General features: G+C 35.1%; 2 protein-coding genes across 8 annotated transcripts; both read left to right on the top strand.

Annotated features, from left to right (window-relative positions):
• The first annotated feature begins 1,691 nt into the window (after nucleotides 1-1,691).
• Nucleotides 1,692-6,583, top strand: LOC114731511 (bifunctional nuclease 2). 4 transcript variants are annotated; one of them, XM_028918699.1, is made up of 10 exons: nucleotides 1,692-2,173; nucleotides 2,945-3,157; nucleotides 3,268-3,320; nucleotides 3,400-3,456; nucleotides 4,350-4,415; nucleotides 4,510-4,581; nucleotides 5,317-5,426; nucleotides 5,554-5,645; nucleotides 6,103-6,162; nucleotides 6,285-6,583. In XM_028918699.1, exons 1-9 carry the CDS (start codon nucleotides 1,897-1,899, stop codon nucleotides 6,153-6,155), a joined length of 993 nt encoding a protein of 330 aa, XP_028774532.1. In that variant the 5' UTR covers nucleotides 1,692-1,896; the 3' UTR covers nucleotides 6,156-6,162; nucleotides 6,285-6,583. The 4 variants fall into 4 exon arrangements, with proteins under 4 accessions (XP_028774532.1, XP_028774531.1, XP_028774534.1 ...); XM_028918698.1 differs by having other exon boundaries at nucleotides 1,693-2,173; nucleotides 6,103-6,167; nucleotides 6,287-6,583; XM_028918701.1 differs by having other exon boundaries at nucleotides 2,104-2,173; nucleotides 2,893-3,157; nucleotides 6,103-6,167; nucleotides 6,287-6,583.
• Nucleotides 6,584-15,844: 9,261 nt separating this feature from the next.
• LOC114731529 (serine/threonine-protein kinase STY17) lies at nucleotides 15,845-26,370 on the top strand. Of its 4 annotated transcripts, none has more exons than XM_028918724.1 (16): nucleotides 15,845-16,243; nucleotides 16,567-16,681; nucleotides 18,528-18,628; nucleotides 18,783-18,902; nucleotides 19,691-19,745; nucleotides 20,538-20,648; nucleotides 22,354-22,404; nucleotides 23,103-23,281; nucleotides 23,371-23,478; nucleotides 24,049-24,122; nucleotides 24,359-24,534; nucleotides 25,047-25,142; nucleotides 25,444-25,524; nucleotides 25,646-25,699; nucleotides 25,784-25,918; nucleotides 26,004-26,370. In XM_028918724.1, the coding sequence occupies exons 1-16, from the start codon at nucleotides 16,044-16,046 to the stop codon at nucleotides 26,073-26,075; spliced, it is 1,728 nt and encodes a 575-aa protein (XP_028774557.1). In that variant the 5' UTR covers nucleotides 15,845-16,043; the 3' UTR covers nucleotides 26,076-26,370. The 4 variants fall into 4 exon arrangements, with proteins under 4 accessions (XP_028774557.1, XP_028774555.1, XP_028774559.1 ...); XM_028918722.1 differs by having other exon boundaries at nucleotides 23,100-23,281; XM_028918726.1 differs by lacking the exons at nucleotides 25,646-25,699; nucleotides 25,784-25,918; nucleotides 26,004-26,370 and having other exon boundaries at nucleotides 23,100-23,281; nucleotides 25,412-25,518.
• Nucleotides 26,371-26,907: the final 537 nt, after the last annotated feature.

The following is a 26,907-nucleotide window of genomic DNA, read 5'->3' as shown; positions in this document are numbered from 1 at the left end:
TTGTAAAAATTTTCAAAATTTTTTTTTCGATCTACAGAGCTCTGGTGACTAATTATCGGCCGATTACCGGAGCTCCGGTGACTGCCGCCGCCGGAGCTCCAACGACCGGCCGGCTAGTAGGGCTGTAATATTTTAAAAATAATATTTAAAATGAAGGGTAATTTGATCTTTTCATTTGACATAATAATACCAATTTGGTCTCATGTGACCAAAAGACGTTCTGGTCATTTTGAAGTTAAGTTGTCATTTTTTCTCTTGTATTAAAGACGGATACAATGTTATAACGCTCCTCATATGGGGCGCGTGTGTAAGGATGTTGTTTTTCGTGTTTCAGTGGGGCCATTGGCCAACATGTGCGGATGATGAAAAATGATTTCTATCAGGATTAAAGAAAAAAGAAAAATGAATTAAAAGAATTCTAAAGATATTTTCCTACAAGACATGATAAAGCTACTAAAGTACTCCATCTCTTTCTACAAGAGATAAACATTTACTCTTTTTTAATATCAAAAATTATATTTAGTTAGAAGTTTTAAATGTGTAGCTGGGCACAACTTTTTTTCCTTTTCAATAAAATGCTTTAGATGGTGGAAGCAAATTGTTTCTTGTTACCAGAAACGAAATCACAATTCCACTAAAAGCGAAAGGAGCAAGTATTTTTTTTTTTTTGGCCTGAACGGAGCAAGTATTAACTGTTTCAAGTTCAAGTGCCAGTCCTCGAAGGATATTTTTCTTTGTTCGTTCTTTTTTAGCATGAATAAAAGAATAAACTCGGTAACCATTGATGCTTATTTGGTCCATAATATAATTTTTTTTAGGCTGACTTGATCCAAAATATAATTCTAATTTAATACTATCTCTACTTCTAATTATAAAACTTCTTTTATAGATTATAAACGAAATCTTATAATTAGAACATGAGACAGTAATATCTTGAACATTTAATATTTATTTTCTTATTTTGTCCTAATGTATAATTAAATTTGATATGGAATTAATTTATTATAATCAATGCAATATTGTCTTTTGTCAAGGACATATTTGAGAAGCTTTACAAATTTGTTACATATCTAAGATTGTAATTACTTTTTAACTAACAAAAATTGAACCCAAATCAAAACTATCGCAAAGAAGATGAAAATTCACTATCGTTTGCCTCCCCGTCAAGACCCAAGACAAGATGGGCATAGTTACGGTCTACGGCAGCGAACTTTGCAAGCGACAGAAGATTTCCTCGTCACTCGTCCGTCAGTAAGCCCAAGAAAGGAATACCGTATCAAGCGTCACTGATAAGGAACGAATTCTTTCCCTCGCAGGCTTGTACTATTTTTTTTCTTAATATAAGATTTTATTTGATTTTTATTTTGATTTTAATTATAAATTTTAATCTATTTTGTCTTTCATATTTATATATTTTTTAAAATAGTCTTTTTAATAATAGTAGTTCTAATCAATAAACTTAATTAGTAAGGATATTTATAAAAAAAATACATATTCATTACAAATAACTAACTTAACTTATTTCTTAATCTCTTCAAATTAATAATATAACTTTTATAATTAGGATCAGAGATAGTATTCTATATTAAAAAAAAGCCCCCCCCCCCCCCCCCCCCCCCCCCCCCCCAAAAAAAAAAACTGTATCCCATTCGTTTCCTCTCGTCAACGATCCTATCGTCAATCCATCATCTTAGCTCTCAGTTGATATTAAGAAGATAAAGTGTTGGCTAGACAAAATAATAAAAACATAAAATGCAATTTAACAAATAGTATATGAGCCACCCTGTCTTCTCAGAGCAGAACGCTTCTGCAACTTTTCCTTCCCGGGCATCTGACGTTGGTTTCTTCCCCTTGTTCTTCTGCGTTTCCACTTCATAGCCATATATCTGCTTTATAATGCTTGCTTCCCGATTCTGCGTTCGTTCGGTCCTTGGAATTGATTCTCACACCGATCAGATTAACACTAGCCGTTCGTTTTCGCACTCACTTGCAATGGAATCCACATCTCTTCCCTTCCCCGCGTTTAAATTGGGATTCAGAAGAATGACACGCTCACGATGTCCCAAATTAACTCTCATTTCCTGTAATTCCTCCCGTGGAGCCTCTGGTAGCAGATCCAGCTCTGGCGATCATCATGATAATGAATTTCTTGAAGCTTCCCTCCTTCTTTCAGGTACTGTCCCTGTTTGTTCTGGGGCGTTTATTTCCTTCGATCTACTTTTCTGAAAAATTGAAAATTTTTCTGTGATGCTTTGTTTTGATCGCTAGTCATTTTGGCGGTTTGAGTAAAATTTCAGGTCCATCGTCAAAATGGCTACTGGTTATGATGGATTGACATGTTAATATAATTATTATGTGTTTGTTTATTTAAGTATTATCTTTGAGTGTTTCTTCGTCAAAATAAAGAGAAGATGTTCAACTGACGTAACTACTATGAACTGGATGAACTCTTTTGAGCTCTAGACTACATTAGCACACCTTCTGCTGTTCGAAATGCTTATTTAAGATGTATTTATTCTGTTCTTATTTAAGTCAGATTTCCTATGTGTCGCAATATTGTGAAATTGGCCAATGTGGGGGTGTTTTTGGAGGCATACTGGTGATTTGTGGTTCTATCTTTAATGGAAGATGAAATAAAATTTTTTTCCGATGCCTAGTTCTAGTTGTGTAGTCAAATGAAACTCCCATACCGTTTGAGGAATAAGGCGTATATACGACAGTGGTCCCAAGCCAGGTGCATGTCTGAATCCATTTTTTTCTCCTGGTGCCTATTCTCTGGAAATGCTTTAGCATAGGTAATAGTTGTGATTTCTTTTTATTCTTTCCCATTGATAAATTTGCAACCTCCTATGTATTTGCGTTGTGGTAACTCAGTTTCTTTTGACAAATTAGGTCTATCCATGTGTATGCCTCCCTGAAATTTTAATTACTTAAACTAGCGCAGAAACAATATCACACTATCAGATGTTGGGGCATGGATTTCAAGAAAAGTTACATTGGAATTCCTCTATGCGTTCTATTCCCGTATCTCTCCAAGCAAAAAATCTAAGGACTGATGCTGATATAATAAGACAGGCCTTTTTTCAGCGGTTCCAGAATCCAACAATCTTTCTCAAGATTTCTTGTGATGGAGACTATGTTCTGCCAATTGTTGTAGGTTCGTTCAAAGAAAAACTCAACGCCAGTCACTTCTCACCTTTTAGGATTTGTGTCCATCGTCTCTAGAAAATCCAAGCCATGTGTATCTCAACTGTTTTTTCACTGCAGGAAAATTTGCTATTGAAAAACTCTTGGATGCTGAAGTGGAACATGAAAATGGGGTAATTTTTTTGGTTTCTTGTCAAAGAGGTCCTATTTTTTTGTTCATGGCTGATCATTATGCAATGTTTGATCTTGCAGGATTGCCCAGATCAATATCGGTTCGTAAAAAATCTTGTTGAAAGACTGGACCATGAAGTATGTAGATGCAATAACTATCATCAATTGCCTTTTATCGTTTTTTTTTTTTTTGGCTCTTTCCAATGTTTTTCTGTTGGATACTTCATTGTACGGACTGATATAATGCAAATAGAAGCAACAGAAATCAGCCCCCTTCCTTCTTTTTAGCATCTTGTCTCATAATAGATCTGTATTTGGCTTGAAGGTCATCACAACCTCTTGATTGGAACTCTTGGCTCATATGAATGTTTCTTGATCATAAAAAGCCTCTCTCTCACACATGCATGTTTACTTTTACTTCCATATCCCACAGTCCCACCATATCACCAATGAATAGTGTGGGGGCTAATTCCATGGAGAACTCTGCCTCTGAAGAGATGGAGCTTTTCACCTCTATATGTATCTTGATATTCACACCTTGATTTTTAATCCAGCAAAACAATATTCTGAAAGGGTATCTAATGATAAAAAAACTCGATGTCTTGAGAGGCTTTCCATAGAATTACTCTATCCATAAGCTATACTACGACATTTTTATGTGACATTGCACTCTCTCTTTGTTTAAACCAGGGATACTTGGGTATCAGGTTAGATGATAACATCCATCCCCATTATATATGTATGAGAATCATTACAGTACATCAACATGTGGTAGGGGTATGTCAGAAACTGTCATCCTCTCCATGTGGTCACATAAGCAATCTCTTTGGCAAGTTCCGTTTACGTAATCTTACCATAAATTCTACTTGGTTTAAGCTTTTAAAGATTTGATGTCCATATTTTTGTCTTTATTTTGGAGACTGATGGAATTTTAATATTATTATGCACTATCATTTTTTTCAAATGGAAATTGATTGTAGGTTTCGTTTGTTAAGAATCTTTGCTCCTTTTTGGCTTCTTTGCTACCTCAGGTTATAATGGTGCGAATTACAAAGAGAGTGGTCAGTACTTACTTTGCTAGATTGTACCTCAGCAAGGTTCTAAATACTTCCCAATTCTTATTGATAAATCAACTTTAAATTATGCCCTCTTATTTACTAAGGTACTCATTAAAGTTGATAATTTATGTAGGCTGGGAGAAGTGACGTTGTTAGTGTGGATGCACGCCCCTCAGATGCCATTAATGTTGCAAATAGATGCAAGGTATAACATCTTTGATTGGCCTACTCATGTACGATAAGCATGTATGAATTGTGAAAGGAAATCTCACCAGATTTGAGCTCATATGCTCTGTTAGGACCCCTAACACTCGATTCCAGAACAAGTAAAAAATGACCACATAGAAGAACAGATTTACTCATGGACAAGAAAGAAGAACTGAAATAAATTATTTCAGGATGCAATTAAACACCTCACTAAAGCATAATACTAAACAACGCCAAACATAGATGATACAAGTGACATTGACATTGAAAATATGGATTACAGTACAGAACACAATACAGAAGGTGAAGGAGAGTATTACAAATACTGTGCTTTACAGACCTCAGTAGAAACGCATATGCTGCTTATAAAACCTTCAAGAGCGGAACAATTTTGCCAACTTTCAGGAGGTTGGCTCTCTCCTTCCAAATTCTGACCAAAATTCTTCTCTCCCTTCATCCTTCTCAGCTGATCTCTTTATACAACCACTCACAATTTTTTTAGCTTCTTCCTCCTGCCCTTAATGATTTCCCTTCTTCTGGTCCTTCACTTTTCTATCTTTTTGCACACAAACTTTATGTTCTATTCTGCATCACTAGTCCCCCATTTTCTGTCTCCTGTGTGTTTTGGTGGAAGTAGTGTTTGGACCTATCTTGCTAAAGTCCTAGCTAGTTTAGTGCATTAATTTATGTGTTGTCAGACCTGCGTGTTTGATTTGCAATATGATATTTGCAGGCTCCAATATATGTAAGCAAACAAATTGTTTTAACTGATGCCATTAGACTTGGTTACGGGATGGGAAGAGTGCGTAATAGAAAGTCTCCCTATGATGTATTGCTTGACAGGTATTACAGAATTATCTCGGGTTATTTTTGCCATAATCATTTCTCGGTGCCAGTTACCTTGGTCTTGGGAGTCTTGCTTTTGCCTTCCTTTTTTGTCAAGGTTCCATTGATATGTGTTCCTCTACAGTCCTGCAGATGGTCCTGATTTGCTTGCCCAAGAACTAAGTATGATGCAAAATATGAATATAGCTGCAAAACTGGAAAGATTTAAAGACGCAGGTATTCTTTCTTTCCCCCTCTTTTTCTTCTGTTTTTCCTGGCAGCTATCACCAGCATGATATATTTATACGCTTTTGTTTGAATATGTTTTGTGTATGATTGTGATACATTGAGCATTCAAGTTTTATATTACCTCCTGTCTTTAATATAAGACATTGTTTGACTTTTATTTTAGTCTTGAATATAAGACTCCAATCTATTTTGTCTATCATATTTATACATTTTTTTTCAAGGTAATCCTTCTAACAATAGTAGTTCTAGCTAATAATACACTTAACTAGCAAGGATATTTTGAAAAAGACAATATCTATTTATTACAAATAACTAACTTAATTTCTTTCCTTAATCTCCTCAAATTAGTCAACTAGCTCTTATAATTATGACCGGAGGTTGTGATTACTGAATTACCTTAAGTAAGGTAGAGCTATGGAATCTTCTAAATTACTTGGTTTTGCAGCTGTATGGAGAGACAGACTTGCAGATCTCCGTAAATCGGAGCATGAACACTAACTAGCTTGTTAGGTATGTCCGACATTACTAGACAAAGTATATCCTATGGGTATGACTAAACACGTTCATTTGTTTACTGGAGCCAAGTTCTTCTACGTGTTTATTGGCACATTTCTTTGTGTTGATGACAGGGTATGTGCTAAGAAAGACCCCGAGGAATGAGTTACGTAAATGAGGGAAACTAGTCGAATAATGTGGTGTACAGCTCTGTATGGAAGTCGTTGACGGTTGACCTCAATTAACGTGGATAAATTGTGTTTATAGTTGCCCTAGATCTCCTAGAAAGAAGATTGGTCTGTGCATGCATGGACATGTAATGACAAACGACGTTGTACCTTGTATCCAATTCTCAAAATGATCAATGAGAAGAAAAGACATGTCCATGATTTAATATAGAAACTGGGCTTGAACTTTTGCCATTGCTCTCTCCTCTATTACTTGTACAGTCTTGAGTAGCTGCATCAATTTCTCTTTTTCTTTTTTTCTTTTTTTGGGGGGGGGGGTGTTAATAAAATCTGGAGAAATTAAGGATTTTTCATGCCTTTCCACTGCGGTTTAACCCAAGGCTGCGGGTGAAGATACCTTGGCCAATTTTGCTGGGTGGGCTTGTATTGTTCAGTATGTCTTATACCAGATGATTGTTGCTTTTCTGCTGTAACCATACTTTCAGCTGGATATAGCGAGTCAATTGATATCGATGTGTAAACTAACTTTACGTATACGAAGCAGTCAGGTGGTGTTGTTATTTTGCAATGAGAAATAAAAGGACAAATACTATTCCTGTCTTTTTTAAGAAAGAAAGAAATAAGAAGAAGAATACTCGCGTGATGTAACTGAATTCCATTGTTATATTAATGGTAGGGCTCGTGGGGAAAACCCCTATTCCTGTGGATAGTCTGTACGGGCTGAATTCGAATTCATCAGTTGGCAAAACCACCCAACGGCGGCCTTTGGCTATCTAACGATTATTGCACAAATTAATTTGGCGAGTTAAATTGCTCCCCCACAAATTGTCATGGTCCTCCGCTTCTGGTCAAATGTACCGAAAGCGATTTCAGGCAAGATAAACAAGTTGAAAGAGAAACAAGAAGACAAAGGAAAACTAGAGTACTTGCCATATTTGTGCCAGCAAAGTAGCATCACTAGACATTTCCTAGCAATATAGAACCTGGACTTGTGCTCCCTCGTGATGGCAAAGCATCCATTCCTTCCTGGGTTACCACCCTCCATAGAAGAACCTTCCTGTTCGCCGTGACTTGTTCCCCCAGATGCGCATTGACCCATTTCAATGGAAGAATTCTTCTTTCTAATGCTCCTCTGTCTTTCCCAGTAAGATCATCGTGTTCCTCCCTCCCTCTCTTCTGTATTAAGACTATAAGAGCATCTTCTTAATGCCCTTCCCGTTCAAAGTATTGATTATGATAAAGCATGCTGAAGTTGTATCTTGTCCGTGTAAATTAGCTTATCTTAGTCGTCTTCGCATGCTATTTCGTCCAAGCAAACCGGCCTCCTTCTTCGCCAACTAGTCTTCCAATATAATATTCTTCAAAGCAAACCTCGTTTGATTGGATTCTAGCATGTACGGGGCTGCAACCCTCGATGCAAGCTTTGCAACTTGAATTCCTCTCTTTTTTAGCATGAGATCATGCAAATTTTGGAAGTTCCTGGAATCAATAAACAATAATTGGGCGAGTAATATGAATTTTTAATGCTTTTCGGTGCCTAGAATAAGTTGGAAACAAACTTCTTGGTGCGTCGGGGGAAAAAAAATGAAACCACCGTCCAAATCTCGTGAGTTATAAATATTAAAGTATGAAGTTTACCATAATTATAAATGCACAAAACTGAGACTACTTGTTTTATCAGTATTATTACTGGTTATAGTAGAAAATCAAATAACTTCAAGACGGGTAAGCTCATTGGGAGGAGAGTGAGATTTACGTCTCAAAAGATTATTTTAATAATAGTCAGTTCTGAAAAAAATTTTAAAAGATGAGTTGAAAATCTCAATTACACCAGCCATTTAAGTTTTATAGATTTGATTTCCAAGTAATAAAGATCGATATTTACGATTTAATTTTGAGCAAAATTTGTTAGCACCTGATTATTATTAAATTGATCTTTTGAACCTAATGTCATTTTGCATGATTAATTATGGGCAGCAAGCTGTTCAAGTTTTGAAAAAACTATAATGGGGTATTGAAGTTGTCTCCCTTTCGAGGCGAAGGGTGGGGATTGCATGTAACCTGATTAGGAGTCACTGAGTCAGGATCAGCTATTGAGGATTTATGGACAAAGGTGGGGTCCCTCCCATCATCGTACGAGTTACTCAGCTTATGATTCATGTATTTGTTCTCGCATATATTTGCTAGCTCTAACAGCTATATTTTTCATCTTTTTTAAGAAAACAATAAAATAAAATAAAATTGTATGGGATGAAATGGTCTGTGAATTCGCTTGTCGTCGCCAACTCATCACTTTGAACTCAGCAACCAAGATATTTTGATACAAAAAGCAACACAATTATTGATGAATTAATTGTAAAGAAGAAATCAAATAACAATGTTATATTATTGCACATTGTATGCTCACTCGAATCGGTATCATTCAACCACCACTGATCACATGTTCAGATGTACTTCATAGCTCTACTTATTATTCCCAGGATTGTGTGCGCTATATTATAATCATTACAGGCTTTGCAAGATTCCTCACAAAGAGGCCTGAGAAAAACAAAATACCAACCAGTTTCGGATGAATTAAACTCACTTACTTTCTTCGCATCAACACATCACAATGCCCTCGATTTGGAACTCAGCCAACAAAAATACGTGTCGTTTTTTCCATCGACAGTTTCATGAAGAGTTCGTGTATGTATGGATAATTTGCAAACTTCCACGATGCATCTAAGAATTACATTATCGGATTTTTTTTCCGCTTAACTTGGTTCAAAAATAGACAAAGCCTCTTTCCCATGCTCATAGTTAAAAGGAAAATAATAAGACTAGATATGAACTGTTACTTCAGGATGAAGAACAAATTGAACTGTATCCCCAGGTTTCTTTTATGGTTTATCCTGCCTTAATGGTTGCAAAACAGAACAAAAGGCGAGTGCATTTGCTCCTACTGGACTTGATATTAAAGCTTTTGGGCTTGCTTTTGAGTTTTCCAATTGAAGATACCATAAAGGAGCGAACAGATACACCCTATAAACTTTTTTCCTCGCCATAAATTTCACAGTAATTTGAGACGTTGAGTGTCTGCAACAAGATTCCCTCAGAAAAAAAAAGAGGTGGTAAAGAGGAGGGGGCCATTAATTGTTGCCATAAATCTCATATCAACCAACCCGCAAACACTGTTCAAAAGCATGTTATGTATAAAACAAGAGTCCCACTTGTGACACAGATTCTGCTTTGCCAAATTGAGCAAACATCAATAACCCTCACGCTGTGAAATTTATTTTCCCCCTCTGCAAGTCAACCCTAGCTTCCCCTACTTCTCATCACTTTTGCTAGACCAAATATCAACCCTATCATCAATAAACATGCAAACATGTTAGTATGAAATTGTACAGATAAATGGGTCTGGATGCTTATACATCTGATTCAAAATATAGTTAAAGGGATTTTCTTTTTTATGAGAGGGGGCTGGAGGGAGGAGCCAAAAGGGGTTTGACAGCTCCAAGGCAGAGAGTCTCACGGGTAAGTTGGGTATTAATGTTGCAGGCAGTGCATTCCAGAGGGAGATTCCCTCATTTAATGTGGTGGTCTTTCTGGTTCTGTGATGCAGCGAGTATCACGATCGTGGACGACCCCTTTTGTTGCCTCTCTGCTTTTAATTTCTTTCTGTGCTCTTCTTGACCTAACCCAACCACATAGTCCTCTGCATCAGTTTTTCAAGATAATTCTGACCCTGATGATGCATGCACCCAAAAGCAACATCCATTCATGTACACACCCATATTTTGCTTTTCCTCATGGATCTAAAAATTGAAAACCAACAACAGGGGTTAGTTTTGACTTTTACACTGCGATTTCATGTAGGCATTTTATCAAACAGATGTAATAAGGCATGGCATTTATGGTTGAACAAGGACACACACGCATCCAAAAAAAATAAAAGAAAAAGTGAAGCGGGATGGATGGAAGGAGGGAGGATTATGGATTTAAATGCTCTGGGCCAGCTTTATGCTTTGGTAGTGGTGGTTTTAAATGCACTGTTCACACCCTCCTTGTGTTCTTAAATCACCCCCAAGACATTCTCCCCCTCACCTCACTCACTCACTTCCTTCAAACATCCACTTCTCTCTCTTGCTCTCCCTCCCATCTTCTTCTGCTTGGTTTCTTTCCTTCTCTTCTCTCCACATGCTGGCTTCTTTCTGCATCCTACTATATAATCAGATGAAATAGTTATTGTGATATTGGCCTGGTTCACTCAGACCAACCAGAGCAAGATGCTACAAGGGGGAAGAAAATGAAAGACTTTTCTGGTTCCACGTGGGTCTCGGTTTTGATTGAGCCGTGCCAATATCTCAACGCTATTTCATTTCGCCCATGTTATGTATGTCCCCGGAACAGACGAGATCAAACTCAAAGGTTTGTTTGTACTCTTTCGAGATATACATTTCTTTGTGTTAATTTATTTTTCTTGAGGCTCTGCGATTGCCAAACACGCTTTAGCGTTATTTCTACCTCATTGTAAAGGTTCTGCCCGTGAATGAATGCTTTCTTTGGCCGGAGGAAGGAGAAGAGGGACGTCACTCGCAATACTTAACCGTGAGATGGAGAATGACCATAAATGGCAGAAACGTATTGTCATTTTTTGTTCTAAATGGCATGTTTGAATTTTTATATTATTTTCTCATTTGCAATTACATTCAATGCTTCCGTTTCTTATTGGTACATAAAACGTGAAAGAAGTGGATGTATTAATTGCCAATGTAAGACGTTTATAATGGTGTAATAAGTACTGGGAGATTCTTGTATATCCTACCTGTGGTGAAAAAACTAATTACCCTTAATGCTATCATCTATACAGGAACATATAGTCCTCTTTTTTTTTTGGCAGAATACAGAACATAGTTTTTACCTTTTTTCGGGGTTTTTTTTTTGGGGGGGGGTGTAATTGTCATCGTGCCTTGAAGGAAGTCGTTTTCCGTAGTGTTGAAGTAGAGCAGGGAAGCAACCAGGAGTCCAGGACCGCCTTCATTTGTTTATAATTTAGTGCGTAATTTAATTTGGTTTGTACCACACTATTTTATGTAGTCTGCGAAAAACTTATTTACAAGTGCATGCGATCACAAAAGAATGATAATTATTTATTAAAAAAGGGAAAGATATAGTAAATACAACACTAAACATGGTAACATCTTTCGGCAAATATTCAAAATCTCAATCATTTATGTTAGGAGAAACTAATTCTTTTTGTTAAACCTAACGTTATTAGTGAAAAGATGATTGCTTAAAACTGCCGGACATTGTTCTACAGCAGTAAATTACTACTCCCTCCGTTCCTTATTATAAGAGACATTTGATGCTTATGGTATGTTCTCATATATAAGAGACACTTAAAAGTTGTCTCTATTTTTTTGTATTGATTTTCTATTTTACCCCTATTTATTTTGTCTCCAACTCATACTCTCTTTCCCTCTCACTTCTCTTTCTTTCAATAATTTAATTGTTCTCTCTCATACTCTCTCCTTATTAATGGAGGGTATTGTTAGAAAAAACATTATAATTTTTACACATTAATTGTCCTCAACTAATTTTAACTATTTTTTTAACAATGTAATTTAGTTATTTGTCTCTTATAATAAAGAATGAAAGGAGTATATGGGAATCAATGAACCTCTTACATAGAAGAGAGGGCTATGTAACGATACAAGATTGACCATTGATAGTAGTACGAGCATTTATGGCGAGTCAATTTGCATGTCTCTTGGCTGCAACGGTTGGGACATTAAAGAATGACAGTTATTGGCGCCGGGGATAATTTTCAAGTCACATCGTATTTGGGACATAATATTAGAGGGAGAAATACATATATGACTGTATATTTGTTTTTTTTTTGGAATCTAAAACTGGATACTACAAGAAATCTAAGCCTTACAAGCAAGACAAATTATCATCTTTCATCACTTTTCCCCTCTCGAAATAGAGGAGGAAATTAATCAACGACCCAAAAAAGTCTATCTAAATTATACTTCCTCCGATCCTTAATATAAGACCTTATTTAACTTTTATTTTGATTCTAAATATAATATCCCAATCTATTTTGTCTCTCATATTTATGCATTTTTTTCCTAATATGGTCTTTCTAACAATGGTAGTTCTAGCCAATATACTTGATTAGCAAGGATATTTTAGGAAAGACAACACCTATTTATTACAAATAACTAACTTAACTTCCTTAATCTCTTCAAATTAGTCAATTAAGTCTTATAATTAGGACCGGATATAGTATGCTAATTTAGCTAACTTAGCTAAATGGTCTGTCATGAGATTTACATCTCTATAAATATGCTAAAAAGAAAAACTTGTCAATCTCTATGACTAATAAATCTAGCATCTTTCACAACATCATGAAAGGGTTGTTGACCGTCACATCCCTTTGGTAATTAAATTGATGGCCTCCAAACAATAAGGGAAGATAGCTATCTTTTGAAATCTCCTATCTCAGCAAATGTTGAATCCATGAATAATGCCCAATTGCTTCTAAAACTGTGGGTGGGGCATTGGTAAGCTTGCAGCTTTATCCGCATATCCAATTATTGTCAACATCCTTGATAACACTACCGCATCCACTTCTTTCATCTTGAATTACAGAATCATCTACCTTAAGTTTGTTTTCTTCCTCTGCTTGTCTGTCAGCTTGGCCCTCATATGAAACATTAGTCTTGTAGAAACCACAATGTTTCGCTGTTTATTTGTTTGGGCAAAACTACTTACTTATTACTCCCTTAAATCTTATTTGTAAGATCATATTGATTCCTTATAAAATCTAATAAGATTTTTTAACTTACTTTAAAAAGTACTTATATTTTTTACTCAGCTTAAATAATGATTTTGTATCTTTTCTTTTCCAATGAAGCATGCTAATTAGAATGTACTCTATTTTTAAGAAGTTGTAAAAAATTTTGCATTTAGCCAATTTTCTTAATTTTTTAAAACGAACCTTAAGGAGTTTTTTTCCTTTGTAATGTAACTAAATTTCATTCTATAAATTCTCAATGCCTATCTACGATCACGATTGGAATTCTCAAAACACTTATTCATACAATTTGAGATGATATTTCTCTCACATATTTATCTCATCTCATGATAAATCACAAATAAAAGCTACTTTTAAAGAATTCTATCATTTCAAATAAGCCCTTTGATCTCCGTGGCAGCCGAGCCCAGCCTATTCCTTCATTATGGGATGTACTATGTGTTGGGGGGGCAAAAGTTCCAAGGGCTTCGCCCTATTTCCGTAGTAAGATCGCAAAATTTATTTCAAATGATTAGAGAGTATATGAAAAATATATTACAAAAACGACGACATGACGTCAAAAAATCTTAAATATTGGTCGCGGGTAACATTCTTAATTTCTTACCAAGTTGATTAGTTGTTATCAGCCGAAATGGGAAAAAAAAAAAAAGAGCATGGTTTGGTTTTCTCACGTTTGGAGGCGGGTCCAGTGTGATGGAACGGAACCATCTCCATAGGCCCAATAGGCTTTTGTCGTGGTGGGAAGCTCAGGAAATTAGATGATAGGCCTATATTAGGGCATTGTGTTCCAACAAAAATCTTGAAACCTTGATTCCTCTTATATTTTATTTTCCTGCGATCCAACCAACCGAAAAAAAAAATTTGAATTATATCAAATGAAAAATAATATTTATCTGAAGGGAAAGACTTGAGTGCTTAAACTTATATACTTAATATAAGTTTTCAATCAAATTAAAATATGTTATTTTTAAATTTTAAAAAAGTCAACAGTAATAATTATTATATATAAAAAAGGTGCATAAAAAGTACAGTTATCATGACTTGATTGGGGGAAAATTTGAAGCAGATAAACTCAAGAAAATGAGTTGTTCATGTAGTTCAGAGTGCGATGGACAATAGGTAGAATTGAGGGGCATAAGCTACGAAGTTAAAGGAGTTTGGGCAAGCCACGTGTATATTAGAAGGTTAAAGGATGATGCGGCTATTGTTCAGTCATTTTTTGTGGCCTCCAGAGCCACACTGACAAACATAAGGTTTAGCATCGAAGACATGCTGGCTGACCCAGAATTTAAACGTCAAATGAGGAGACTCTTGCACGCCCATACCCTCATTTCACGGTGCAGCTACGAGACATGGCTGAACGGCACAATTTCCGTAACACAAAATTACAAGGTTGTTAAACTCGCAAGTCTAAATAAACTCGGATTCTAAGGATCGTGAACTCGTAAGAGTTTACTTTTATTAATAAATTGATATCAAAAGTATATAATCAAATAATTAATAGATAAAAAATGAGAACAATTTCATTTAAATATATTTTAAATTTAAATAATTGAAATTATATCCATCAATGTTCATAGTTTATCATATTCAACCAAGAGATTTCTATAAAATTCATATATAAAGTTACTAAACATAATCAAATCCAAAAATTTAACACGAGTTTAAAAACGAGTTAACACAGTTTTGTAAGATTAAAGCGTAAAAACGGTAAACTCAATAAATGAACTTGTAAGTTTAATTGAGTTTACAATTATCACGAGTTTAAGAGTGAATCGACATGATTTTGTTAGCTGAAAACGTAAAAATGTTAAACTCAGAGAGTCAACTCATAAGTTTGACAACAGTGCAAAATTATTAAGGCTCGGAAACACATGCTTGTTAAGAATTGAATATCCCAATTATCCTTTTGTGGGCAGAGTTTTACAATATTCCATTAATAGCCATCCTAGTAATTTCACTTATGCATACACACATATACACACACATACTTGGCAATTTTAGTATTTATAAGTCATTTTTAATATGTTTTACATAAATTAAAAAAAATCTGACATTTCATTAACTTTGCCTTAGGAATTAACAATTTGCCAATTTCATCCATATTTGATATATATTGTACTTTATGTAAATAAAATTGACACATAATAAATAAAAAATAAAATTGTATATTAATATAAAAAATTAAACTATCTGACTTAAAATACAAGCAGAACAAAAGGAATTCATTTTTATAATCCTTAGCATTAGTTTTTTATTTATTTAAAAAGAACCACAAAGCGCTTATTATTATTGTTTTTAAACGTGCAAACCTCTTTTATAGTTAACAAATGCATATTTTCCCTTCACATAAAGTTTGAAAATTTTAATAAAAGATGATTTTAGAATGTCATTCAGCACCATTAATCGGGGAGGCAGAAAAACCATCAACTACTCGTGATTATTTGTTATTCAAAAGGGATAGGACGGATTGGGGAATCCTCTTAAATTGTTAGACTATGGAATGGATTGGGCGTAGATTTGTTTAATTTGGAGAATTAATTAATTGCAATTAAGAACTTGCCTGTCTTCAGCTTATCCAATCAGCACTATTCTATTTGCTAAATTCCTATCCTAAACGGGGACCCGGCGGTGACGTGGATAGCTGCACCGAAACACTTATTAGTAGCTGGAAAGAGTCCCAACTCTCAACTGAATCTGCCCCCGCCTCCCTTCTCTCTCCCCACTTCGCTTCATTTGTGCCTTTTGTCTTTTTTCCTTCGTTTCCATGATCCCACAAAAGCCATGTGCCACGACTTTCCTCTGAATCTCTCCCTTTCTTCTTCCTGAAACTCTCACTCTTCAAATCCATTCCTAGAAGCTGCCGATTGTGCTTTCTGCTTCTGCTTTTTGGCGCTAATGGCGATCGAGGAGGACCTTGAGAGCTGTGGAAGCAGAGCCTGTGTGCAGTCACCGCAAGCTCATCCTCGTCAACATAGGAAGAAATTGGAGGTGTTCAATGAGGTGCTCCGTCGAATCCAAGAGTCAAATTGTGAGGATGCCAATGTTCCAGGGTTTGATGACCAGCTTTGGCTTCATTTCAATCGTCTTCCTGCTAGGTATTTGGTATTCTGTTTAATCCCATCGTCTTTTGCCTCCTTTTGGTATCGATTTCTGTCTTTGTTTGTCGGTGATGGTTTCATGCATGACAACGAATTTCCTTAACCAGGAATCTATGATCGACTATTTTATGTGCTAATCATCATTTCCTTAACGCATCACAGTTTTTTTTTTTTTTTTAATTCGCACTTTGTGGCCAGAGGAAAAGAATGAAAACAACTATTGGTTTTTCCTTGTTCTTTTTCTTTACCCTTTTAAGTTGAATGGCAAGGGCCATTTTCTCGAGGTCTTGCATTTATTCAAATTGTTTGCTACCACATAGGTACGCGTTGGATGTGAATGTCGAGAGGGCAGAAGATGTTCTTAGTCACAAGAGATTGCTGAAGCTGGCAGAGGACCCTGGTAATCGACCTGTATTTCAAGTTCGCTCAGTACAGGTAAAAACTAAATGAATTGCTTTCATTTTGGTAACATTTTCTTTAAGCTACTTCATACATTCACAATGTTATGACGTCTGAACTAACGTCTGAACTAACAATTCACATGCTTTGTTATTTTGGTACAAGGATCCTGAAGTTTTATAGTTACTTTTGCCCTGATAAAAGTTTGTGGAGGATGCATAGAACTGATCTTTCTCTCCTCAACTGGTCCATTAGGTTTTAAATAGACGTTGGAAGGAATATCATTTGTCATTTTTCCTTAACTATCTTCAGTATTGGAGGGAAAATGAATGAAGCTAAATTTTTGTATTTACTACTAATTTTTGGTGAAGCAGCATTGACTGCTGCTGCCTGAATATTGCTATCGGTTTCTGAATCAAAGTGTTATGTAATTATAATTATAAATAAGAAAATACTTAAATATGATATAAATAGGGTTTAAATAAATATTATTAGGATTTAGATAGTATTTAATTATATTAGTAGGATTTGGATAGATTAGGATATCTAGATAATATTTAGATAATATTAGGATATTTTATCTATTAGGGCTTTTGCTTATAAATAAGTATTTGTCATTCTTTGTATCTGAGTTTTGCACTGTGATTAGAAAATTATTCAGTTTCTCTTGATCCTCTACTCTTCTCTAATTCTTCTCTCTTTTCTATTACTCTTTTTCCTTTCTCTTTCCTCTTTCTCTCTCCTATTTCTTTACTTTTCATAACAGTGGTATCAGAGCCTTGCGCTCCTCGGCCACTATCATTCAAAATATGGATTCTATTGCCGCTGCCATGCCAAAAATGAATTCTATGGTGGAACAAATCCAAACATGGTTCAACGGCTTGAGGAAATAAGTGTGGTATGATGTGAAACTCTCAAGTAGGTAGGTTTGGAAGTTCAAGAAGGCAAATATGTCATACCACAAGAGTCCTGAAGCTACAAGAGTCACTGGATTCAACGTGCAATCAATTACCACCACTCAAGATGTGTTTGTCGAAGCTCAAAAGCCTTTTGAGTATAATAATAACATCAAGAAAAATCTTCAGTATGCGCACAGAAGTGAAAAAGAAAGTTCCGATGCTCGAGCAGAAGACTTGGCAGTTCAAGATACAAAAAAAAACACCGTACCCCATGCTAATGACATATTTGATAAGCTTAACAAAGGAAAATCAAAGACGCAACTCCCAACAAGAATGATGTTTGCGTTTATGGGCCTTCTCTTTCAAGAAAAGAGTCACAACTCGTTGCTATCATCAATCAATTTTAATTCGATTTCTCTTGTTCCTGTTTCTTCTACAACATGCTTGACTCAGATTTGGTTTAAAGGCAAATTAATCAAGATGCTCTTTGGTGCTGGTTCAGGACGAGTTTTTGTGTACTTGACCCTTGAGGACAAGGGTCTTTTGGGGAATGGGGTATTGTTATGTAATTTAATTATAAATAAGAAAATACTTAAATATGATATAAATAGGGTTTAAATAAATATTATTAGGATTTAGATAGTATTTAATTATATTAGTAGGATTTGGATAGATTAGGATATCTAGATAATATTTAGATAATATTAGGATATTTTATCTATTAGGGCTTTTGCTTATAAATAAGTATTTGTCATTCTTTGTATCTGAGTTTTGCACTGTGATTAGAAAATTATTCAGTTTCTCTTGATCCTCTACTCTTCTCTAATTCTTCTCTTTTTCTATTACTCTTTTTCCTTTCTCTTTCCTCTTTCTCTCTCCTATTTCTTTACTTTTCATAACACAAAGCATCTTCATAAGCACCTGAAATATGTAGAGCAGTGTACATACTAGTCATTTTTATCTCACTAACATCCTCATTGCAGGTGTATCCTTATGGATGTGCTAATTTTGCCGACTCAATGCATTCTGATCCTTCTGAGAAAGAAGACGCCCAGAGTTCATTTAACTATTCTTTTAAGCAGGGGTATGGCCCATGCGCAGTTGTTTTGATTTTACTTTTCATCCTTTCTGCTGTGCCAAAAGCAGAGTAAATCACAATTTTTTTTTTCTTCTTATAGTGCTTGTCTGCCATTAAATGATTTTTTATGTCTTCTCTTGTCTTTCTCTTGGGAAAGTAGAGTTCACCCACCGCCTACTTTTGGTTCATCTTCTAATCTCGAAGCTCTCTCCCGCCAAGCATGTAAAAATAATGCTGAAGATGGGGATGGAGATATGGATTTGGCACCATGCTTTTACAGGTAAGTATTCTGATAAATTCATTACTCTGGATTCTCAGTCATTTTGTATGACTGTTGTGGAATGGGTTGCTCCCTTCTTCTTTTATTCTTGTTATAATGTGCTTAAATTGGTTTTGTGGGAATGCCTTTTATTTATCAAGAAGATCACGAATTTTATGCTACGTATGTATGCTTGGATCAAACCTCTTGCAATCTGAAAATGATACATTCTAAGTGCAACTCTATATTTTGTGTTAATTGACCAACTCTTTGATGTGCAGTGTGAGGAGAAGATAATTATGTCGATTGTATTAATTTTATGTATTTGTGGTTGGGCAAGGGGATTGAATTATAAGTCATTGGATAATTGAGAATTTGGCCATTTAGGCCCTAGGATATCTTTATTTCTAGATTGTGTTTCTTGTCCTAGTAAAATCAGGTTAGTTCAGTTGCAGACGTAAGCCATTTCATCTATATTAAAGATTTCCAGTCGAAGGGGGAGGGAGAGAGAGGATAATGACTTGTTCTTAGATGCCGTTTCATGAATAAGTGATAATTCTTGATTTGTATGATTTTAGAATATTACGTGGAAACATTGAAAGAGAATTTATATAACAGATTCTTTTATTTATGATCTCTGATAAGATTCTGGGGGCAAGTGCTAATGCGCATACTCTGGAGAATAGAAGCTTTCATCTTAGTTTATTACTTTCTGATTTCTTCTAGCTCATAGCAGTTGATTGATTTTTTTCCCTATTTAATGTTTAAATTGCTATCCAGTGTTAATCTGGCCGCTTCCTAACTTTTAGGCCCATGCACGAGATTACTTTTTCAACTGTTGACAAGCCTAAAGTCCTTAGTCAGGTAGTTAATTCTTTTCTTCTTCTTCTTCTTCTTCTTTTTCTAAATAAACGTGATTTCTTTGAATGATGTTTTAGTCATTATTGGATGAGCCATAGTGACTTAACCCATTTTTTTAAAAGCAGTCAGCATTAAATGTTGTCACTTTTCCGTGCACCTAGTCTGGTCAAAGCATTTCTAGCTACATTGTTAATGTCATGCAAGAAAAGAATCTGATCCATCTTTGCCCTTTGCATCAGCTGGTGACATATTTGATGCCATCTACTGCGAAAGCTGCCAAATACAGACATTGTAAAACTAGTTGTTGAAAGTTTTCTTTGAAAGGTGTCAACGAATACATGTTTTGCCCAAGTAGACCATGTATGGTGGTACAGATCCATGAAACAGTTTCTCTGGTAAAAAGATCAATAAAAACACACTCTTGAGGATCATTATGGTGTTGTTTCTTAACATTTATACAAAATCATGAAATGAATACCTAAGCAAGTTAGGTTCTTTTAAAAATATGCCTTATTGTCTGCTATAAAAGGAAGAGTAAAGAGGGCTTTGTTTCAATCTACTTTCAGCTTTCTTGCTGTCATCTAGAAAAAGAAATTCTAATTTCGGACCTTTCATTATGTTTTATTTAATAACTTTTGAGGTGACTCATTTAAATAGGTCAATTATTCATTACGCAACCTGCAAAATTTCTTATTTAGTTGAATTATAAGATAAAACTTTGTCTCGCTTTGTATGCTTTTTCTCCCTTTTTATTGATAATCTGATTTTTTTTCCCCCCTTTAATTGAAATGCCAGTTAACTTCATTACTTGGGGAGATGGGACTGAACATTCAAGAAGCTCATGCATTTTCCACCACAGATGGGTTTTCTCTTGATGTCTTTGTCGTCGTAGGGTGGCCAAATGAGGTAGGAAGAATATGGCAAACTTAAAATGTTTGAATTTTAGGCTAATACAAATTTTGGTCCTTCAAATTTACCTTCATTTTGGGTTTGGTCCCTCAAGTTTTAAATCATAAGTTTTGGTCCCTTAAGTTTCTTTTCATTTAAAATATTGGTTCCTAGAATCCAATAAAAACTTAGACCATTTTGCCCCTTGAAGGACAAAAACTTATTATTTGAAACTTAAGGGACTAAAATCAAAATGAGGGCAAACTTGAGAGCCAAAAATTATATTAACCCTTCAATTTCTTATGAGTCGTTTGGAGAACAGACCCGTATCATCAATATCTTGCTATGAGTGCAGGTTTCAGTTTTGATATTGTAGAAAACACGAGTTAGGCATTTACATTCTATATTTCTCATCTCTTCACTGAATACTCTTGCTTGTTCCTGTAATTAATATATGATTGCTTACACTTTCCCCCACATTTTTTACCAGAGACAATAATATTGCGTAGGTATGGTCATGGCATGCTATGACCTTTTTTTTGGGTGGGGTGGGGTGGTGCTTTCATGCATGGTTCATGTTGATTATTTACGATCACTTATGCTTTCTCCAGGGGAGTTTCAATGATCTATGATTCATAATATGGATGTTGATATATTTAATTTTAAAGAAAAATTTATTCTTAAATAAACTGCTGTATAATATATGTTATTTTTCATAATCAAGAATATGTATATATTCGGGGCAGCAGGGCATGACTGTTCTGTGGACTGAGAACAAGAAGCAAACTGCCCACTTTTGGAGGGAACTTGGCTATTTCTTATACTTGCTGGCTTCATGTTGGTGCATTTCTAAGTGAAAACTATTCTTTAGACAAAAATAAATTGGGAAAATGAAATAATTCAGGTATTTATTTTAGAGTTTCCCACACAGATAGTACTTACATAGTGCTCTTTAAATGGTGTATCCATATTCAAGCAAGCGAAGAAAAAAGCTTAATATAATTGTCCATATGCGATCATTTTATCTCCATCTGTGAATGGGGCTTCAAGTTGCATAGTTGAATTTCTTGGCTGTGCTAAAGTCGGTAATGAGCTTTTTTTTTTTTTTTTTTAAAACACATCCTTTATTAAATATTAATGATAAGTATTTAGTTTCCTCAAAACGACAAAATAATTATAGCAATAAATGTTTGTTGATGTCAAATATGACATGCATAGTTCTAAGAGGTTACTTCAAGTGTGGCGATTTTAATTAAACTTCTTCTTCCTTTTCTATATCCTTGTGCACAGCTTTATTGCAACGTATTTGATTGTTGCATATATGCATTTAAATTTCAAATCCCTAGCATTGCTCTTCCAATTGATGGTTTATATTATTGACTTATTGAAGTTAATCATATTATCTTTTCTATTAGTCATTGCATCAGTAATCTTCTTGTCACTGAAACTCATCTACACTTTAAAATTTTACATTGCTTCTCCAATTGACTATCACATAGTTTTGTAGTTACTAAAGTTGTTCATATGATGACTTTTGTTTGGCTGATTTTTTTTTTTTTATAATTACAATGAGTTTTTTTTTTTTGGTTATGGCTAAATGTTTAATTTTGTTTTCCCACTTGTTTTGAATTAATTTTGATACTCTTTGCTGACATCAACTTTGTCATTTTTCTCTTTGATGTTGCCGCTGTGTGCCTTGACGCTTTTGGTTGTGAAACATCAGGAAACTGAAGAGCTTAAACGTGTACTGGAAAAGGAAATTTTGAAGTACAAGGTAATGTTTTCCATATAAATCATATCAAGATTAAGCTGCGGATTTTTTGAAAAGATATCAATATCTATAACCTTTTAGAACAATGACTCATGTTCAAGCATTAGCGTACAGCAACAAGATTTGACCTTTGTTTTTTGTGCACATTATTGCTGCTGGCTGGAAACAGAATGAAATGATAAATCAATTGTATTTTTCTGTATAGCCTATGTAACTATAGAGGTTTAACTTTCTGCTAGGTTATGCCAATATTATCAAGTTATGCATTGCCTAGTAGCATGTAATCCAACTGCCATTGGCCCAAAACACCCAAAAAAAAAAAAAAACAACTGAAAACCCTTTTTTGCGTATAACCAAGCATATCATATACCAAGATCAAAATATGTTGCCTTTTTTATTTATACTTCGCTGAATATGCTGTAAACAAAGCTATGTGGTTGTTTCACTTTTCTGGAAAGGCGTTACTTTATATGATATGAAGTTCCTGATTCCTGTTTGGATTTATTATTGTACTATATGTTATTACGTGTATCACTCGTGTATTGCTTTACAATGCTGCTGAACCTTATTTGTTGGTTATGTTATACTATCATATATTGTCTGTTACATTGCCATACCCATGGGTTTTCTACTTTACTTCCAATTCTCTTTAGATTAAATATCTACTGATATGCATGACATCTTTTTTCCATGCTTAGCAGAAGCAATATCTGTCAAAACAGGGCATGCCTTCTGCTGTTAATGAACATTACTATCAGGCAAGGATGGAACCCTTCCCTCAGTGTGTAGAAATACCATCTGATGGAACTGATGTCTGGGAAATTGATACCAACCAGCTGAAATTTGAAAACAAAGTTGGCTCTGGGTCATTCGGTGATTTGTGAGTTATTTCTGTTTGAAGTTTATTAGAACTGTAGGTAGCATCTTATCTGATCTTTCTCTCTTTTCCCCTTCTCTGAGCTTATCCAGGTACAGAGGGACTTATTGCAGCCAAGATGTAGCTATCAAAGTCCTTAAGCCTGACAAAATAAATACAGAGATGTTGAGAGAATTTGCCCAGGAAGTTTATATCATGAGGTTTGTTGACATGTCCATATGAAATTGATAGAGCTTAAACTTCCTATTACCTGGATTTCCACCTCCATACTTTGTGCCAATCTTTTTGCTTTGTGCCAATCTTTTTTGCATTCTTTTCTATTTTATTGTGGAGAAGGAATGCTTTTACCAACTTTTTTTTTTGCACCTCATTTACTCCCTCTTCCTCATACATGGAAAAATCCTTGTGCCTCTGACTTTGATGCTTGATAGTTCAGAGATAGGTGTAGATTGACAACAATCGTAGTAAAAACATCATGTTTTTGAAAAATCTGTATGTAATTTGAATAACAATGGCGAATTCTACCCTTGATATGACATTCTAGGATGTCAATTGTTAAACTCTGCTGCTCAAAGGTCCACGAACTTGGGTTTAGTTGCAATCATGTCATGGATATGAAACTTCTTGGCTGATATCAATGGAAACTAACTGATTAGTTAACCATGATGATACGGGAAAGACACGCACAAAAGATATTCATAGCATTTGCCACATTGGGTGGTTCTGAACTCCATTTCGTTTTTCTTCCTGTAACTTATCTTTGATTGCAGGAAAATTCGACACAAGAATGTTGTCCAATTCATTGGAGCATGCACTCAGCCACCAAATCTGTGTATTGTTACTGGTATACAAGACATGCATATTCGGATTGTTAATTTTCAAAGCTAAATCTAGAAACTTGACAATTCTCTAGTTCTGTTTACACCCGAAGATATACTAGTTTTATAGTCTTCACAAGGTCTTGCTTTATCTGTTTATAATCTATCATGTAGTTTTGTTTTTAAGATGATTTGGTTTCTTCATTCCATCAACAATTAGTCCAGCCTCGATGCTTATGTGACATGCTTATGCCTTTGTCAGAGTTTATGTCTAGAGGAAGCGTCTATGACTTTCTGCACAAGCAAAGGGGTGTATTTAAGCTTCCTTCTTTACTAAAAGTAGCAATCGATGTTTCCAAGGGAATGAACTATTTGCACCAAAATAATATAATTCACAGGGACCTCAAGACTGCCAATCTTCTAATGGATGAAAATGAAGTGAGTGCGTTTTATGAATTCACTCATTGATATCGCCTGTTTCCTCTTCAAGTATCACTTTATCGGTCTATTAATTTCTGCTTTCAATATAATATGAAATGCAATTGGGACCGCATTGAAAGTTTAGTTTATATTGATATTCTTTATTTGTTTGTTTTATGTTGGGGCTCTAATATGCTTATGATATTTACTATCCTCTGGTATCACCCTCTACTTATAATTTGTAATGTTCCCTCTCCCAACATGGGGGAAAAATCCATGTCAAAAAGGGGTTCTGAATTTAGTTGTATGCCAATCTTTCAGTACTCATTCTCATTCATAACGGTTTGCTCATCAAGAACCAAACCTTTATGGCATCATGAAGCGCAAGTCAGTCAATAGTTGTGTGAACAGTTTTAGAATAACTGTTGTACGTAGAAGTGAGAGGAAAATATGTTTTTATTATTTTAATTCCTTTCGAGAGAAAGTAGAGCATCTCCCATTCATATACTAAAATCTTATATCTTAAACAGGTGGTAAAGGTTGCTGATTTTGGGGTTGCCAGAGTGCAAACTCAATCTGGAGTGATGACAGCTGAAACTGGAACATACCGTTGGATGGCTCCTGAGGTATATAGATTTCATTCATTCTTGTCTGTTTTCTTACAGAACGTATATGCGTGAATATCTATCCTTATTTCTACTTCTATTTTCATTTCTTTCAAGCGCACGCTATATACTTGGAGGGGTCACACTAGTGATCATTAGATTTTATAATTTCAGCCTTCGTCTCTGTTTAATTGGTCTACTCTTTTCTTTTCTTCTATTTTTTATTATTCTTTTCTTCCTTCGATTTTGCTGATTTAGTTCTTGAATTCAGCTGTTTGATGATGCTTCAGATCTCTTTTCAATGATTTGATTTTACTTGAAGGTCATTGAACACAAACCGTATGACCAGAAGGCAGATGTTTTTAGTTTTGGAATAGCTCTTTGGGAGCTTCTAACAGGAGAAGTAAGTTCTTTCGAAGCCACAGAGGAGGCTATGCTCGTTTAACTTTATTTTCCCTTGGCTAAAAAATTAATCCAGGCACTTTCTACTTGGTCTCATGGTTTATACCGTATTCTTTGATCAGCTGCCTTATGCTTACCTGTCCCCATTACAAGCGGCAGTAGGGGTGGTGCAGAAGGTTTTTACTCTGTCCTTGCACATCATCTTGCACAGACATTTTCCTTGTTTGAACTAAAATAATTGTGTTTAACCCTACTATCAGGGTCTACGACCTTCAATCCCCAAGAATGCACACCCAGGGCTTTCTGAACTGCTCCAGCGATGTTGGCAACAAGATCCAATTGAGAGACCGAATTTCTCAGAAATATTGGAAATTCTTCAGCAGATAGCAAAGGAGGTAAAGCACTACTCGAATTTGTAAAGAAACCAAGTGTTTGACAATTGACATCATAGGCAATTCTAAATATTGTGTCTCTGAACAGGTTACTGACGATCGACCCAAAGATAAATTATCTCATGGCTTTCTCTCGGCACTAAGACGGGCCTATCAGTAATTTTGACAACTTGGACATCACAATCAAATAACTTAACTTTCTTTTATTTTCTTTCTTTTTTTGTCTTGTACAGTGGTCTGACCAGACAAGAAGAGAACCCATTAGCTTGTTCTGCCTTATGAAAATTTCGGTTATATTGTACTTCTGCTGCCTAAAATTCCTTACTTTGGGTAATTCCTTCATCCAAACGTTCTAATTTGCCTGTGAACGTTTATAGAGAATGTATGCTAAAGGGACTGTGTATAAAAGTATGGGGCTCTGTGTTATTTAGCATTGTTGTCCTCCTTTTCCACAATTCTTGTCTGTCGAGATGAAACTTTTCCAGATAGCTCCCGGATGAAGCACCCCCAGGTTAATGAGCTTTTTTATTATAAGCTGGAAGAATTAAGAATGTGTTCCAGGTCACACAATGTTAATAAACGGTTAGGTTGATCTCTACTTCCTATTGTCCTTAAACTACCCTTAAATATAAAATCTAAAGTAGTCATTGAAATAATTGCATATGTTAAAGATTTTATTAAATAATAATTCTAACTAATACACATAATTAGTAAAAGTATCTTAAGAAAGAAAACACTTATTTATTGCTAATAAATAAGTTAAACTAATTTTTTTAATCTACTTAAATTAATCAATGCGTTTTTATATTAATAACGGGGTAGTATAAGATGTTTTAGGTATTTTTTGCAGTTGGTAACTTGTTTTGTTTGTTCAAAAGCATTCCAACATTCTAATTATATCCTTATTAGTTAAAGGGAGATCTCACAGTGCTTTTTTTTTGTGGTCAGAATCTCATAATACCTTATTAAATTGTAAGTGTGTGATTAAAATT

This window comes from Neltuma alba, unplaced genomic scaffold (genome assembly GCF_004799145.2).
Source record: "Neltuma alba isolate B1F8T4 unplaced genomic scaffold, ASM479914v2 tig00012836_pilon, whole genome shotgun sequence".
NCBI lineage: Eukaryota > Viridiplantae > Streptophyta > Magnoliopsida > Fabales > Fabaceae > Neltuma > Neltuma alba.
Note: the sequence above shows the minus strand (reverse complement) of the source record. Positions and strands in the feature narration are given on the sequence as shown.